The 14,602-nt window shown below is 38.0% G+C and overlaps 1 protein-coding gene across 5 annotated transcripts; it reads right to left on the bottom strand.

Annotated features, from left to right (window-relative positions):
* Nucleotides 1–867: 867 nt before the first annotated feature.
* Nucleotides 868–7,997, bottom strand: LOC311044332 (uncharacterized protein). Of its 5 annotated transcripts, none has more exons than XR_014600675.1 (10): nucleotides 7,924–7,997; nucleotides 6,023–6,081; nucleotides 5,678–5,822; nucleotides 5,265–5,460; nucleotides 4,859–4,946; nucleotides 4,396–4,512; nucleotides 3,615–3,755; nucleotides 3,049–3,203; nucleotides 2,655–2,747; nucleotides 868–2,243 (listed from the first exon to the last, which is right to left on the bottom strand). XR_014600675.1 is itself a non-coding variant. In XM_084055829.1 (10 exons), the coding sequence occupies exons 4-7, from the start codon at nucleotides 5,353–5,355 to the stop codon at nucleotides 3,615–3,617; spliced, it is 354 nt and encodes a 117-aa protein (XP_083911955.1). In that variant the 5' UTR covers nucleotides 5,356–5,460; nucleotides 5,678–5,822; nucleotides 6,023–6,081; nucleotides 7,924–7,997; the 3' UTR covers nucleotides 868–2,243; nucleotides 2,655–2,747; nucleotides 3,049–3,203. The 5 variants fall into 5 exon arrangements, 4 of the variants coding, with proteins under 4 accessions (XP_083911955.1, XP_083911957.1, XP_083911958.1 ...); XM_084055829.1 differs by having other exon boundaries at nucleotides 3,615–3,757; nucleotides 5,350–5,460; XM_084055831.1 differs by having other exon boundaries at nucleotides 3,635–3,757; nucleotides 5,350–5,460.
* Between the last annotated feature and the right edge of the window lie 6,605 nt (nucleotides 7,998–14,602).

Genomic DNA, 14,602 nt, shown 5'->3' with positions numbered 1-14,602 from the left:
GTGTGTGTGTGTGTGTGTGTGTGTGTGTGTGTGTGTGTGTGTGTGTGTGTGTGTGTGTGTGTGTGTGTGTGTGTGCGCGCGTGTGTGCGTGTGTGCGTGTGTGCGTGTGTGTGTGTGTGTCAATCAATACAAGCAGTGTTTCCCATACAGTGGGTCGGGATCCAATTTTGGGTCGCCGGCTCATTTTATGGGTCACAACCCAGATAGCAAAATATGGGTGAATCAACGTTGAAAAATAGGCGGCCATAACGGTTGAATCAACGTTCGATCTCAACGTTGAAACTGTACTGAAATCGCAACCCTAATCTTTGTTGATTCAACGTTTGTGTTTCAACCACTAACTAACACTATATCAACGTTGATTCAACCATCATCCAAATGGTATTCTGCACGCTGATTTTATGTTGAATCAACGTTATGAATCAATATTGATTCAACCATCATCTAAATGGTATTCTGCATGCTGATTTTAGTTGATTTTATGTTGAATCAACGTTATGAATCAATATTGATTCAACCATCATCTAAATGGTAATCTGCATGCACATTTTAGTTGATTTAATGTTGAATCAACATTAGGAATCAACATTGATTCAACCATCATCTAAATGGTAATCTGCATGCACATTTTAGTTGATTTTATGTTGAATCAACATCAGGAATCGAACACTGATTTAATTTATAAATTGATTATACTGAATCATGTTAGGAATCAATATTGATCCTGATCATCCAACAACCTAATGGTAATCTGCATGTACATTTTAAATTATGTGTATGCTGATATACTGTAAGGCTACATCTTGTTCAAAATTACCTTACATTTCCCAAAATGTGAAAATATAAAAATAAAGACAGACAATATGATTTGAATCTTCACATTTATTGAACCAAGGCATTTAGACCTGCTTTGAACTGCTTTAAGCATTGTTTTTATGATTTAACAGATGAAATATATAACATATAGAAGATTGTAGATCTGCTATTTATGAAAGAAATCGTGAAAATGTCTGCAAGCATTTGGATATTTTGTAAGTGAATATATGCCACATGAGCACTTTACACCTATATAAAAATGCTATTTGAAAATAATTGATCTGCAAATTTAAATTACAAACCAAACCACCATTATTTACAAGCGATTCCACAAAAACAATACCCAACATGGCTTATAATGACCAAACGTGTACTAACTTTGCAGACTAAACCAACGGTCTGACAAAACACACTGACAAGTGCTCTAGTAATACAAATGGCGTAATTAATAAAGCCTAACGGGCCATCCACACCAAGCACTATATGTACACATTTTTAATTTATTTTATAGAATTTAGAGTAGCCAATGATTGTGAACCTCTTTTCGTCCACAAAGTCATTATGCTAATTAATTCCTCACACATTTCTGTGTTGCTACTGCAATTGTAGCCTAGTAGCCCCTCCATCCTTCTCCTCCTGTTCAACACAACTAAAGACGAACAGTATCTGTGTTGATGATGACAATATGAGTGATTTGCTGGAACTCTGGAAGACATGAGCAACTGCCCACTGAAATGATCATGTCTGCACTGTATTTAAACTAAATAATTCTACAACGATAGGATTGACAAAAGTGATATGCTTAGTGTGGACAGCCCCATTACAGTTTGAAAGAGTACATTATTTCACACATGAACAAGTGAACACTTGTCAATTTCAAAAAAGTGCCTTACTTTTACTTAATGGTATTACATTCAAAGTCTTAATAATTTGCAGCTCTAAAGTACTTAAAATGAATAAAAGTGGCTTCATTTAGAACTCCTATCACTTTACAACATTTTCTCATGCATGAGAAAAATAAAATGCATGCATTTTAGTCTACTGTCACAAAGGAGGGCTGAGGACAACCTGCCTACCAGTTATCCACTATACAATCTTTCTAAAATGACAGGAGGTTTTTAAGACTTTGCAGTTTGGGGGGTAGTTTTTTCCTTTCCCAAGCCAAGCATCACTCTTTGAATAAAGTTCAATATGTTCTTCATATCATTAGGGTACTTCAAATTGAGTGCATACGTCAGGCTAGACAGCAGGCACGGTGCTTGAGGGAGGTTATGGAAATTATCCATCACAATACCTCCTTCAAGGATGATGGCTGTTGACACTGGCTGAAGGTCGACACCATCTGAGGGAGGTGAATCTTCACTGCTCACAGTCAGCAATCCGACCGATACCTCTGACCAGGCGTCTTCACTTTCGCTGTCACAATCCTGTACAGAACCAAACAAAAACAACATTACAACAGGGAAATGTAGACACTTCACACACATCTGCATTGAGAAGTTTTATCAACATTGGTTGGCCTACTGTTTTTGACAGTATATTACTCATGGTAAACAGCACAGTAAAATATGTATCTGAAAACATTTTAGGCTAGAAATAAGCAACTTGGTAACAAACATTCTGCATAGTGGCCATCTCTCTCTCCCTTGAGCAACGTGTGAGTGCAGGCTACAAACACTTACACTGCACACCATGTGAGTGAGATTCCACCGTGCTATAACCTGAAGGGATTGAACCTTCTGATTGGTTTGCAAGGCCGTTTCAGACTGAAACTTCAAAATAAAATTAACGAAAATGTAATTTCACTGGACCTTTAAGGTGTAACTATGAGAACTTACCAAGACAGTGGTGTAGAAACTGCTGTGGTCATCTCCAAGCAGAAGAAGGAGGCCTCGGAGAACAAGCCTACCCAGCGCGGTCACGTCGGGTTTCTACAAGTGGATAATGAACAAATAAAGTTCAAGATCTGACCATCACAAGTTACAGTACAGTTACAGCATGAAACACCACAATATATGTTTGATGAACAGTTGCAGAGAACAGTTGCTGATTGGAGATGTGATTTAAAAATAGTACAATCCACAGCATTTAGTTATCAACAACGATCAATAGTTAGCAATACTTTAACACTCTGTAATACAGCCGGGAAGCATAAGTACTATTTGGGGTAATAGGTTGTACATAAACTTAGTCATGATAATTACAAATATAAGAAGCATGTTGTAGACTTACCCATCAATTTGCTGCACAATTCCGGATAATTTATCTCTAATGGCACCTTTCTTGGACTTTAAGATAGTGACCAATTGTGGTGTATAGCGATCCAGAGCATCAAAGAAGTCTGTCTCTAGGTGTGTGGTGGCGATCCTGTTAAACTCAGCATAAGCCTACAACACAGCAAACCACAGAACAAAATACAGTGACTAAATACATTTGAAAAAGTGTGTAAATTAGGAAAACATTTGGTTAATTGTCATACAAATAATTATGATCAACAATGTAACCGTTTTGGCATTAAACATTGGACGAATTACATTTCGGTTCCGACTTTTAGGCTTTGTAAACAAAAAAGAAATGACTGACAATGACCGGGGCCAATAATACCATTATGTACTATGGCCAGAACAGGCCAGGCATTTAAAAATGTTGAAAAATAGTGAGAGTAGCCGACCTACATGTTCACAACACATCACTTTGCAAGATGTTGCGAGCTTGTAGATCTGCTATTTTCACTATTCTTCAATAGATAAATGTATACAGATGAACGCTTTTTCTCATAACTGTGATCAGACAATTACCTATATTAAAATTGGCTTACAGGAGATCCCCCATGCCACGCTCATGTCACCATGAGTCAGCCATAACAGGGCAGGGGTCTTCAACAGGGGGTCTGGGACTCCTAGGGGGTCTTCAGAGTTGCTACAGGGGGTCGGCCAAATCTCTGTGATAAGATCATTGTTTCTTTATACAAACCACTTGAACAATAGCATCCCTATTCTACGGACAACTTTAGCCGAAAATGGCCGATCTACAAGCTCACAACGCCTCGCAGCGCGAGGCGTTGCGAGCTTGTAGATCGGCTATTTTCGGCAAAGAGGGGAAAAAGAGCAGACCAAGTACAGAGTGAAAGTTTACTAAGTATTGACGGTTTAAGTCGTTAAATGTCTGACAATACACATTAACATGAATCCAACATCTATGAAAAGCTTTAATCTGCAACACAATTTTATGTAATATATAGTGGGGGTCCCTTCTTCATCGCTTTCTCAGTTAGGGGGTCCTTGGCCTGAAAAGGTTGAAGACCCCTGATATAAGGAGTTCCAAATGCAGCTACGCCCAATTATGGAGTGTCTAACCTCAAAGTGTCATCATGGAATCAGCAAACAAATTAGTCAGCTCCATATATACACCTCTTGTGTAATGGTCTCCATCACCTTACATCCTGGGTTCCAAACTGCATACAGCACCAGACATTCCTCTAAAGCATATTTTCATATGTCGCCCTGATAGTTCAATTGGACAGTTAATTCCCAACTAAACTTATGTTGCTCTGTTATTCGTGGGTAAAAAGGTGCTAACCTGTTCCCGGATGTCCTTGTAGACAGATGAAGATGGGCACAGTGCGTGTTGGCAGGAAGGTAGCTGAGGGGATTCTGGTCAGGGCCCAGGCTGACTCAAACTGCATGTGTTGTGCACCTATACAAACACAGAGGAGTGATTTTACACCAATGTCACATGGTCAGAATACAAGTTTTATCTGAACACCAAGTGCTCAGTCACAGGCTGACCCGGTCAGAGAATGCTTTTCATGTCAGCTGATAGAAAACCACCCAGATATCATTATGTGAAACCCCAAAGTTGTGCCGAGGGTAACCGCCTTGGGGTCTAAGCGCTCTGCCCTTCAGAATCTCTATGACCAGAGGACAGTGAAGAAAGCAGGAAAGAATCCAAGAGACCCAACTCATAACCTCAGCACCTGCTAAGAAACATAGTTACAGTTCATTATTGTTTATTTAACCATTATGTTAAATGAAACCCCCACCTGAAGTGTGCAGTTCTTCCTCTTGAGGAATCCCACAAATCAAATTCTCCACACCAGGTGGAGAGATTAGGAGATCGAAGGATTGGGTCTACACAGAAGAGAACATAACATTATATAAACAATTGTAAAATGAGAAAATTAAAATAAAATCACTTATGAGTCTACTTATAAGAGTGTATGCAAGCAGTAGGGTATTGTAGATAAGCTCTTTGATAAACACACCATTGTGTGACAACAGTTTGAGAAAAAAGGAGTGGACCAAGTAGAACCCTGTGGACTCCTGTCTACAAAGTATATATTGTAGGGTCTAGGTGGTTAAACATAAACTTGTAGTGCATTGCAGAGTATCAGTCAAATAGAGTATCATTCAAATAGGCAAAACTGCAATAGCAAAATAATGTATTACCATGCCAGGATTGTCTACAAGCCTAGGGAACTATACGCCAATATTTCCGGTAGGCCTTTAGTTCCATTGCTGCGAATCCACTTGCCTCCATGTAGAGATGTTTGATTCATGTAGTCCTCAACCTGGGACACTGGACACCTATTGACCTTCATCCATTCAACCATTTCAATAAGTTTTTCAGGAGGCACATCAGATTCTGTTGAATGATAAGTACAGATTCATTATAGCTGATTTCAAGTATTTGAGGTTCTGGCCTACTTGGAGTGTGTGAAAAGTCGCCAATCGGTCCAGCGGTGCCTGAGACTAGTTTTTAGAAGATGATGGACAGAAGAGTCATGGGACCGCAAATATAATCCCTTGCATCTGTCCAATCTAGCCTGGTGGGGATAATTAACATTGGTTATTAGTATTACCTGGTGTACTAGGGACGGTCTGTTCCTCTGGTTCTTGGTGGTGTGGTCGTTTCAGCCTTCTCATGCGCTTCCTGGTGTTCCTCAATCGCTCCTCCAGGAAGTCTGTAGCAGGTTTTTTTCCCCGGCCAGGTGTGTACCAAGCTGCCTGTAAAAGAGACAATTAGGTTCAGCTTAAATTTGCCTGGCGTAAACCATGAAGATGGTTACATGGGATTTTAAGGAGCAATCCAAAAATGTGCGTGTGACTGTGCACTAGGAAAAACTTTGAGCACATTTCTTTTAGGTGTGTGTGTGTGTGTGTGTATGGAGTGTTCTCCTTTTTGTGTTGATTGATTGATGACTTACATAGCCACTGCCAACTGTAGTACCATCCAAATTAAGGCAAGGGCTTTCTTGGTGACGGCCTGTTAAATAGATGGTAGAAGTTTGTCAAAGAACGATGAAATGAGACAGTAATCATTGTTACAAATATATGACGATTCAAATCCCTGAATTGAACACTGAATGGTTATGCGCTTTTTAAGTGCATTCGATTCTGTGTCATTTTTAGATTTGACCTAAAAAGCATTATTTTACACTTTGGCTACTCAAAAACAGCAGATATACAAGCTCATAGCGTGGCACCGAGTGCTGCGCTACGAGCTTGTAGATCTGTTATTTTAGAAAAATCTTGAAAATGTGTGCAAATCTTTGAATTTTTAACGAACATTTGTAACTCAAATCTTTGTTTCTGGGGGTCCCTAGAACAAAATATTTTGAGATGAGGGTCTGTGGCCAAATACATATACATTTTGGGGTCCTTGACATGAAAAAGTTTGAGAACCACTGACATAATAACACAAGTTAAAAACAAATAAATTTAGAAGACATTTTGTAGAATCGGCCTCAGGTCTTAATGGGTTAATTGAAGGTGTGTGATAACCAGTTCTTCTGATGAACTTGGCAAAGTGTTTCACAATGCATACTGATTAATGAACTCATGTTATACAAATGAAATCAGTGGTTCTCAAACATGTTCATGTCAAGGACCCCCTAATTAGTATGTACTTGGCTAAGGACTCAAGATTTACAAAAGTGTTTCAAAAATATTCCACAAATGTTGTTTATACTGTTTTTTAATAGCTGATCTACACCCTCACAACGCATCACCATGCACTGTGAGCTTGTGGATCTGCCATTTTCAAATAGGCAATATAATCTCATTTAGCTGGGAACCACATGGAAACCCCCCAATGACCCCTGAGGGTCCCTGGAGCCCACTTTGATGATAAACATTAACTGCTTTTGTTAGCTACTGTCTGCAAAACAAAACTTAAGTTAAAAAACGGATTACCAAATTTGTCTGCACACTAAAATCCTCAATGTTAATTTATTCTCCTTAAGGATACATTGGTACCATTTGTACTCTCTGTCTCTTAATTAAATTATTTTACTTTTTACTGTAGGTTAAAAACAAGATTCATATATAAAATAATAATTACAGTCAAAACAAATGTGGCCTCACCAAAGGGATATGTGCTAATGTTACAACTAACAAGTTGAATCATATTTTAACGTTTTAGGATGCCTGGTCGCATTGTAACATCATACATTTATATTAAATGGTGCACTGCAAACACATTGCTTTCTATGTAAACGCGGTTGATAAACCGTTAGTCCTGAAACATGATCATATCATGACGTTTTCTACATTTACAACCCATACATAAACGTTCAGATTTCAAATATAAAGCACTTAGCCCAGGGCCAAGGATGTTACAATTTGAATCGGGAGGGTCTAAGTATCCGTACCTCCTGTATTGTTCAATAAAAGTAATTTTAATCCGATCGGTGGCCATTTTCTCCGAGTTTTCTGTATGCTTTAAACTACGCGACCGTCGGTTGGGAGGTGTATTACATTATACACATGCATTACAACTATGAGAAAATGGCCACCGATCGGATTAAAATATCTTTTATTCAACAATACGGAAGATGCGGGTACTTAGACACAGCCGATTAAAATTGTAACATTCGTGGCCGTGGGGTAAGCACTTTATAGTTGAAGTATGAATATTTATGTTGATGTACGGGTTGAAAGTGCAAAAAACAGGTTGAAATTCCGGCTATGAGGCTCGTGAAAGGACGAGCGTCGTGTGAACCATGGCTAAAACTCGGTCGTGCACGGTTACATGAACTAACGTTCATGTAACCGTGTACGACCGTGTTTGGATAACATTTTAATTCCATAAACTAATTAAACTTACCTGTTATCTAGTACAGGAGTAAACACGAAAGCACCCCGGTTTGAAAAAGAAATCTCTCAGCCAACAGCCGTTTCCTCTGCCTTCCGGTGTGATTTCAAAACTAACAAGCTCCGCCTTCAGTGTTGCCATATCCGCTTATTATAAGCGACTTTGGGCTTCTTTTTCTGTGAAGTTTTTTGGGCTTGCTTCCTTACTGTCGTTTAAACCAGTGGTGGTTCTCAAACATTTTCATGTCAAGGACCCCCAGATTAATATGTAGGCTATTATCCAATCAACGGACCCCCATCTGAACACATGTTATGCCAGGGGGGACCCCCAATACAAGATTCGTATTAAAATGTTTCAAAAATATTCCTAATTTTTCACATTTTCTTCCAGATAAGAGTTTTGTTTTAAAATAGCAGATCTACAAGCTCACAGCGCGTCGCATCGCAACCCGTTGTGAGCTTGTAGATTGGCTATTTTCAATTAGTCATAGTTGCTTCTTTTGGGCTAATTTCCATAGACCTGGTTGCTTATTTCTATCGCAAAATCTGGCAACACTGTCCGCCTTGTGCATGAAGGATGTCTGCGGTTCTCAACCTGTGGGTCGAGACCCTGACAATTTAAGTAATAATTTTAATACCTTAGAAAATAAATGAAAACAAATCAAAGAAAAAGACTGTAATACAAGTAATCAACAAACTATACTATAAACTGGTCAAACATTGGCCAAATTGTCAAATAATATAAGAAAGAGAGAAAAAAAGAAAATAGCCGATCTGCAATAAGAAGTTATAGATTTTTGAAATAGTTCAAAGTTTAGCTTTTCTCACATTTTTCTAAAATATTTTGTTTTAATTAAAAAACATGTTTTCAGACTCAGAAGAGGACGCTGAATTGAATGGGCTAGGTTTTGATTTTGTATGACCCTTAAAAAGTGGCTTAAACAAGCGTTAAAGTTTCATAAACTTGAAGCTTTTTTCACAAACATATTATTATTATCATTATTTTATTTTGACCCTTCAACCCTCTTATTTAGATGATTTAGAGTTGAATGGTAGGTTAAACAATAGTCTAGAATTGTTTAATAAGAAGTTAAAGATTTTTGAAATAGTTCAAAGTCTAGCTTTTCTCACATTTTTTTAAAATATTTTATTTTTAAATAAAAAAAACCTTTTTCAGACTTAGAAAAGGACGCTGAATCGAATGGGATAGGTCTCGATTTTCTATGACCTTGGGAAATACAAAAGCTCACCAAAAAGATTGGACGTTGACTTTTGAATAAAAAACTGATTTTGTTGAGCACAAAATCTGGAACTAATCGCTCCAGATATTTTTTAAAAATCTAAAACTTCTCTCCATCCATATTGAGAGTAAGCCAGATTTTTTGGCACCAGCCTTGATTTTTTTAGACACTGATAAAGCTCAAAGTTCAGCGAAAAGACTGCAAAGGTCAACCCTCGTTACATTTTTAGAGATTGTATTTTTCTTCGATACTCTGGCTTTAGACTAATGTGATGACGCTGATTCCAAATATGTAAGTTATATTTTTCTCGGAAAACAGGAAGTGCCTCAAAAGGCCACTTTCTGGTTGGTTTTAGGGTGTTCCAGGCCCGTGATAACCCCGATATATTTTTTTTCCAAATCTACATGTAAAATAATGCTAAAATTTGAAATCATCAAACCCTCATATCAAATCATGATTTAATTATCCCTTAATTGGCTATGGTTACGGCTTCGCTATCTCGCTCAATATCTCGAATACGATAAGGACTTAGGGTCCACTTTTTGGATATGTTGTAGAGCTGGCTGAGACGCACGTGTGGATGTCTTGTTTGTCCCAGTACGGCACATTTTTTTTTCTGACTTTGTCCTTTGGTATGGTCTTAAGGTTTAAGACTCTATGTGCCTTCCGATAGTGTAGGAGGTCAACTTAGGAGTGTCGTACCGGGACAAACAAGACATCCACGTGTGCGTCTTGGCAAGCTGTACAACATATCCGAAAGGCGGATTCTAAAAACGTATCGTATCGAGATATATTGCTTTATTGCGCATATAATAACTTGACATTGGACCCTAGCCAATTAAGGAGAACGGTAAGGCCGTGTGTTAGGGGAGTTATATGTTCGCGTTCGGGGCGACGCGCTGACCCAGAATTTGGTGTCCAATTTAGTTTTTACTCCTTTCAAACAGTTTTTCACTATTGTCTCGGCCCCTAGGGTGCACCGAAACAATCGGACAATGGATTATCGATCAGCTCTTCAGTCATTTTGGGGCATAAACAAGAAGATGAAGGATACAATTAATAATGATGATAATAACTGATAATGATGATGATGTTCAAGTTTCTGTAATGATTTTTTTCCCATGATGCATTGCAAAATACAGTTAAACATTGTAAAATGACAGAACAGTAAATTACTGTACATTTTTACTGTAGAAATTACAGAAATTTGTTACAGTGTATACTTTGCACAGTATTGTACCATATTACAATTAATACAGATCCCTATAATGATCCCCCTCATTATATGAATATAGGTCAAATATAGTGATAAAATATAGGTTACGTACCTTGTGTTTTCATGTGAAAAGTGACAAAAAGAAGGTATCAGAATGATTCACAAGTGGGAAAATGAATAAAGCAACCTCTGGGTTAAAAATAACCCAGGCAGGCAATTGAAGCCCTAATAACCCCTTTGACCCATTAGTTTACAGTACCCAAATAACCCATAATTATGACCCAGCCAAATCAACCCAGCAATGTGTTTATAGAAATAACCCAGCATTTTTAAGAGTGTACTAAACACAGTGCAATTAAATGTTACTGATTCTGGGCAAGTAAACAAAGATGTCTTTACTTAATAACAATAAGTAAATTGTATTTTTTAGTACACGTTACTTGATTAAACCTAGTATTGTAACAAATGAGTAAAGCTAACTTATATTTATTTAAGTATGGATAGCTATTGGATTTTACAGTGTAGATTCAACATTGAATCAATGTTGGTATTTCAATAATTAAATGGGAGGAGGGGGGAGGGGGAGGAGGGGGTTGCCCCCCCTCCCCCCAACAAGAAAAAAAGAAAAGAAAACGGCAAACTGCATGGATAAAACGTTGAATCAATGTTGTCATTTCAATCATTAAATGGGGGGAGGGGGGGTGTGAGGAGGGGTGTGCCTCCCCCCCTCCCCCCATCAAGAAAAAAGAAAAGAAAAAGGCAAACAGCATAGATTCAATGCTGATTCAATGTTGGCATTTCAATCATTGAATTTGCACCATAGATTCAACGCTGATTCAATGTTGGCATTTCAATCATTGAATTTGCACCATAGATAAAACGCTGATTCAATGTTGGCATTTCAATCATTGAATTTGCACCATAGATTAAACGCTGATTCAATGTTGGCATTTCAATCATTGAATTTGCACCATAGATAAAACGCTGATTCAATGTTGGCATCACAATCATTGAATATGCACCATAGATTAAACGCTGATTCAATGTTGACATTTCAATCATTGAATTTTGCACTGCAATACAACAGTGATTCAATGTTGAAAAACCATCAGTCTTCAATCGTAACCAAAAATCAACCCTAACCACTATAATTCAACGTTGAATAACCATATTTTGCTATCTGGGAAGTAATTAAATTTATATTTTAATTTCCTAAAATGTTGTAAAAAGAATATTTAAAAAGATTTCAAAAATAGAAAATGGCATTTTTCACAAGAATTTGTCACATTTTAAAATAAACAGACAACAAAGAATAAAATACATTCCATAGATTTAAAAAAACCTAAGAAGTAATGCAAACAGCAGATCTACAAGCTCACACGGAGCTTGTAAACCCTGTCACTAGTTTGTGTCAGGGGCCGGCCGGGGAGACATGACGTTTTTCTTTTGGGTCTCGAGCTAAAATATAGCCATGACATTAAGAGTAACCTGGTAGACAGCATTTAATGTGATGTGATGTGGTTGGATGTTAAGTGTGGTGTTATGTGCTGTATGGTTTAGTGTAGCGTGGTTTTAGTGTAGTGTGTTTACGTGTGGTGTTATGTGGTGTATGGTTTAGTATGTAGTGTTGTTTTAGTGTAGTGTGGTTTTAGTGTAGTGTGGTTACGTGTGGTGTTATGTGGTGTATGGTTTAGTGTAATGTGGTGTGGTTTGGACTGACAGCGTACAGCCGACGTCTCTGTCAGAGTTTGTTCCAGCAGGGTAGCAAAAAGCAGAAGTAGTTCTCATCATGCAATCAATGAAGAGAGCTAAAATGAAAGCTGTGCTTTCGTCTATTTCCTCTAACTATTCCCTGGCACAACCATCACACTGTCCTTTTCACAGAACTGACAGAGTTCTGACAGAACTGACACAGTTTTCACAGAACTCTGTCGGGTGGAAACCCCATATGTCCAAAAGTGTTACTTTTCAGGAATAAAATTCAAAAGTAGCAAAAGTTGCAGATTTACAAGCTCAAATAGCGCCGCGGTTTCGAGCTTGCAGATCCGCTACTTTTGATGCTTTTATGTGACGCTGTAGTATGATCAAGTAGGGTGTTAATTTACAACAAAAAACAAAAACACACAAAAAGAGTTAATATGGAGATAGGAGGTTTTTGCCCGACAGTGACATCATGCACTGTGCATGGTCACTTCTCTTTGGATAAGAAAAGAGAAGTGACCTTCCTTTCACAATAGTGTCTACTGTGGAAAGAAGATTAGGAAACACAGGATTTCATTTTCCTTTGAGAAAGACAGTGTCCTCTTGATCAAGGGTTCCCCACCATTTCAGGCTGTGACCCCCCAAAATAATCATATTTGAACAGGGGACCCCACCCTGACAAGCACTTGAAATTGTAGGAGTTGAGGCATTACATTTCACAGATTTTGTGAAAATAGCCGAAGTACAAGCTACTGCAACGCCTCGCATTGAGCTTGTAGATCATCTATTTTTTTTTATAGTATAGTTTTTGGTTACTTTCGATGTAGATATGGTCTTATTATTCGTTTTTTGTTAGAGGTATTAAAATGTCTTAAAAGTCCTTAAATTGTCACTATGCACAAATTATGTGCAGATAGCCTGTGTACACTTATACTGTATGTATGTTTGTTTACTGTTGTGTGAGAAAACAATGTTGCACATTAAGCCAATTATGCTTATTATGAGGCACACACACGCACGCGCAAGCACACGCAAGCACACGCACGCACGCACGCACGCACGCACGCACGCACGCACGCACGCACGCACGCACGCACGCACACCTATATATACACACACACACACACACATATATACACAGTACGTAAACATTCATTGGCTGCTGCACGGGTTTATCCCCGTGGAAGTGAAAGTGACTTAATAATGAGTTTGATATGATGTTATTCCTTCAGAGGGGAATTCAGAACACCTCTGACCCAGTAGTTCAGCTGCTTTTTCTAATTGGTTGTTGTTCTGTTTGTTCTTTTTCCACAGGAAGGAAGCACTGACTCCGGGCAGCCATGGCCAGCTATGAAGTCACCCAAATCCAGACCTATTTCCTGTCGTCACTGTGTCGTCATTATGTCAACAACTGTTACTTTTCAGGAAATGAAAAGAGAAAAAAAACTGTGTTCCGGAAGCATGATATTTTTAATGCCATGCTATTCAGGAAGACCAGTCGTGGAAAAAGTACTCACATGTTTTACTTGAGTAAAAGTATACTGCAATATAGAAATACACTGTTACAAGTAAAAGTCCGGAATTCAGAATGTACTTGAGTAAAAGCACAAAAGTATTGGCATCAAAATGTACTTAAAGTACCAAAAGTAAAAGTACTCATTATTCAGAAGGTCCCATTTCACAAGTTTTCTAGGGTATATAAAATGTACAAAAATCATTTGAAAATAGCCGATCTACAAGCTACACGCATTGTGAGCTTGTTGATCGGCTATTTTCAAATGATAGCCAAAGTTTAAGGGCTGAAGTTGTGTTTATGTTTTGTAAGCTAAATCTCCAAAGTAACTAAAGTGGTCAAATAATAGTAACGGAGTAAAAGTACAATATTTGCCTCTGAGATGCAGTGGAGTAGAAGTAAAAGTATTGGCAATTGGAGATACTCAAGTAAATACAAATACCTCAAAATTGTACTTAAGTACAGTACTTGAGTACATGTACTTAGTTACTTTCCACCACCAAGGAAGACGAGGTTGAGGAAGTGGGTAATCCCTCTGTAGCAGTAACGTGATGACGTTTCTTAACAGCAGGAATCACATGGGGTTCATAATAGTCTGGAGCTACATTGTGTAATAGGCCTATTGTCTAATAAATACAATATTTTGTCTGATAAAAATGAACTAATTTACTAAATGAACTAATTTACTAACTGCTATGCAGTAGACCCGTAGTAAACCTAATTTTAAGCTTTTATCAAAGTCAGTAAAATATAATTGCAGTGTTTCAGGATAAAAAAGATTGCTTTCTGTTACAGTATGTGTTGCATTTGACAGACATTGGTAATTCATTCAGTTCCATTTTGACACCTCATGATGTCAGATCAACTCACTTATAGGGTCATGATCTCGATTAGGATAACCCGGGAACGCATCTGTGTCATTTTTAGGTCTCTTTAGCTATTCAAAAATAGCAGATATACAAGCTCATATAGCACGACAATGAGTGCCGCACTAGAGCTTGTAGATCTAAAATGTTTGTTT

Source organism: Gymnoscopelus microlampas (assembly GCF_963454915.1).
Source record: "Gymnoscopelus microlampas genome assembly, chromosome: 4".
NCBI lineage: Eukaryota > Metazoa > Chordata > Actinopteri > Myctophiformes > Myctophidae > Gymnoscopelus > Gymnoscopelus microlampas.
The sequence above is the reverse complement of the archived record's forward strand: the minus strand, read 5'-3'. Positions and strand labels throughout refer to the sequence as shown.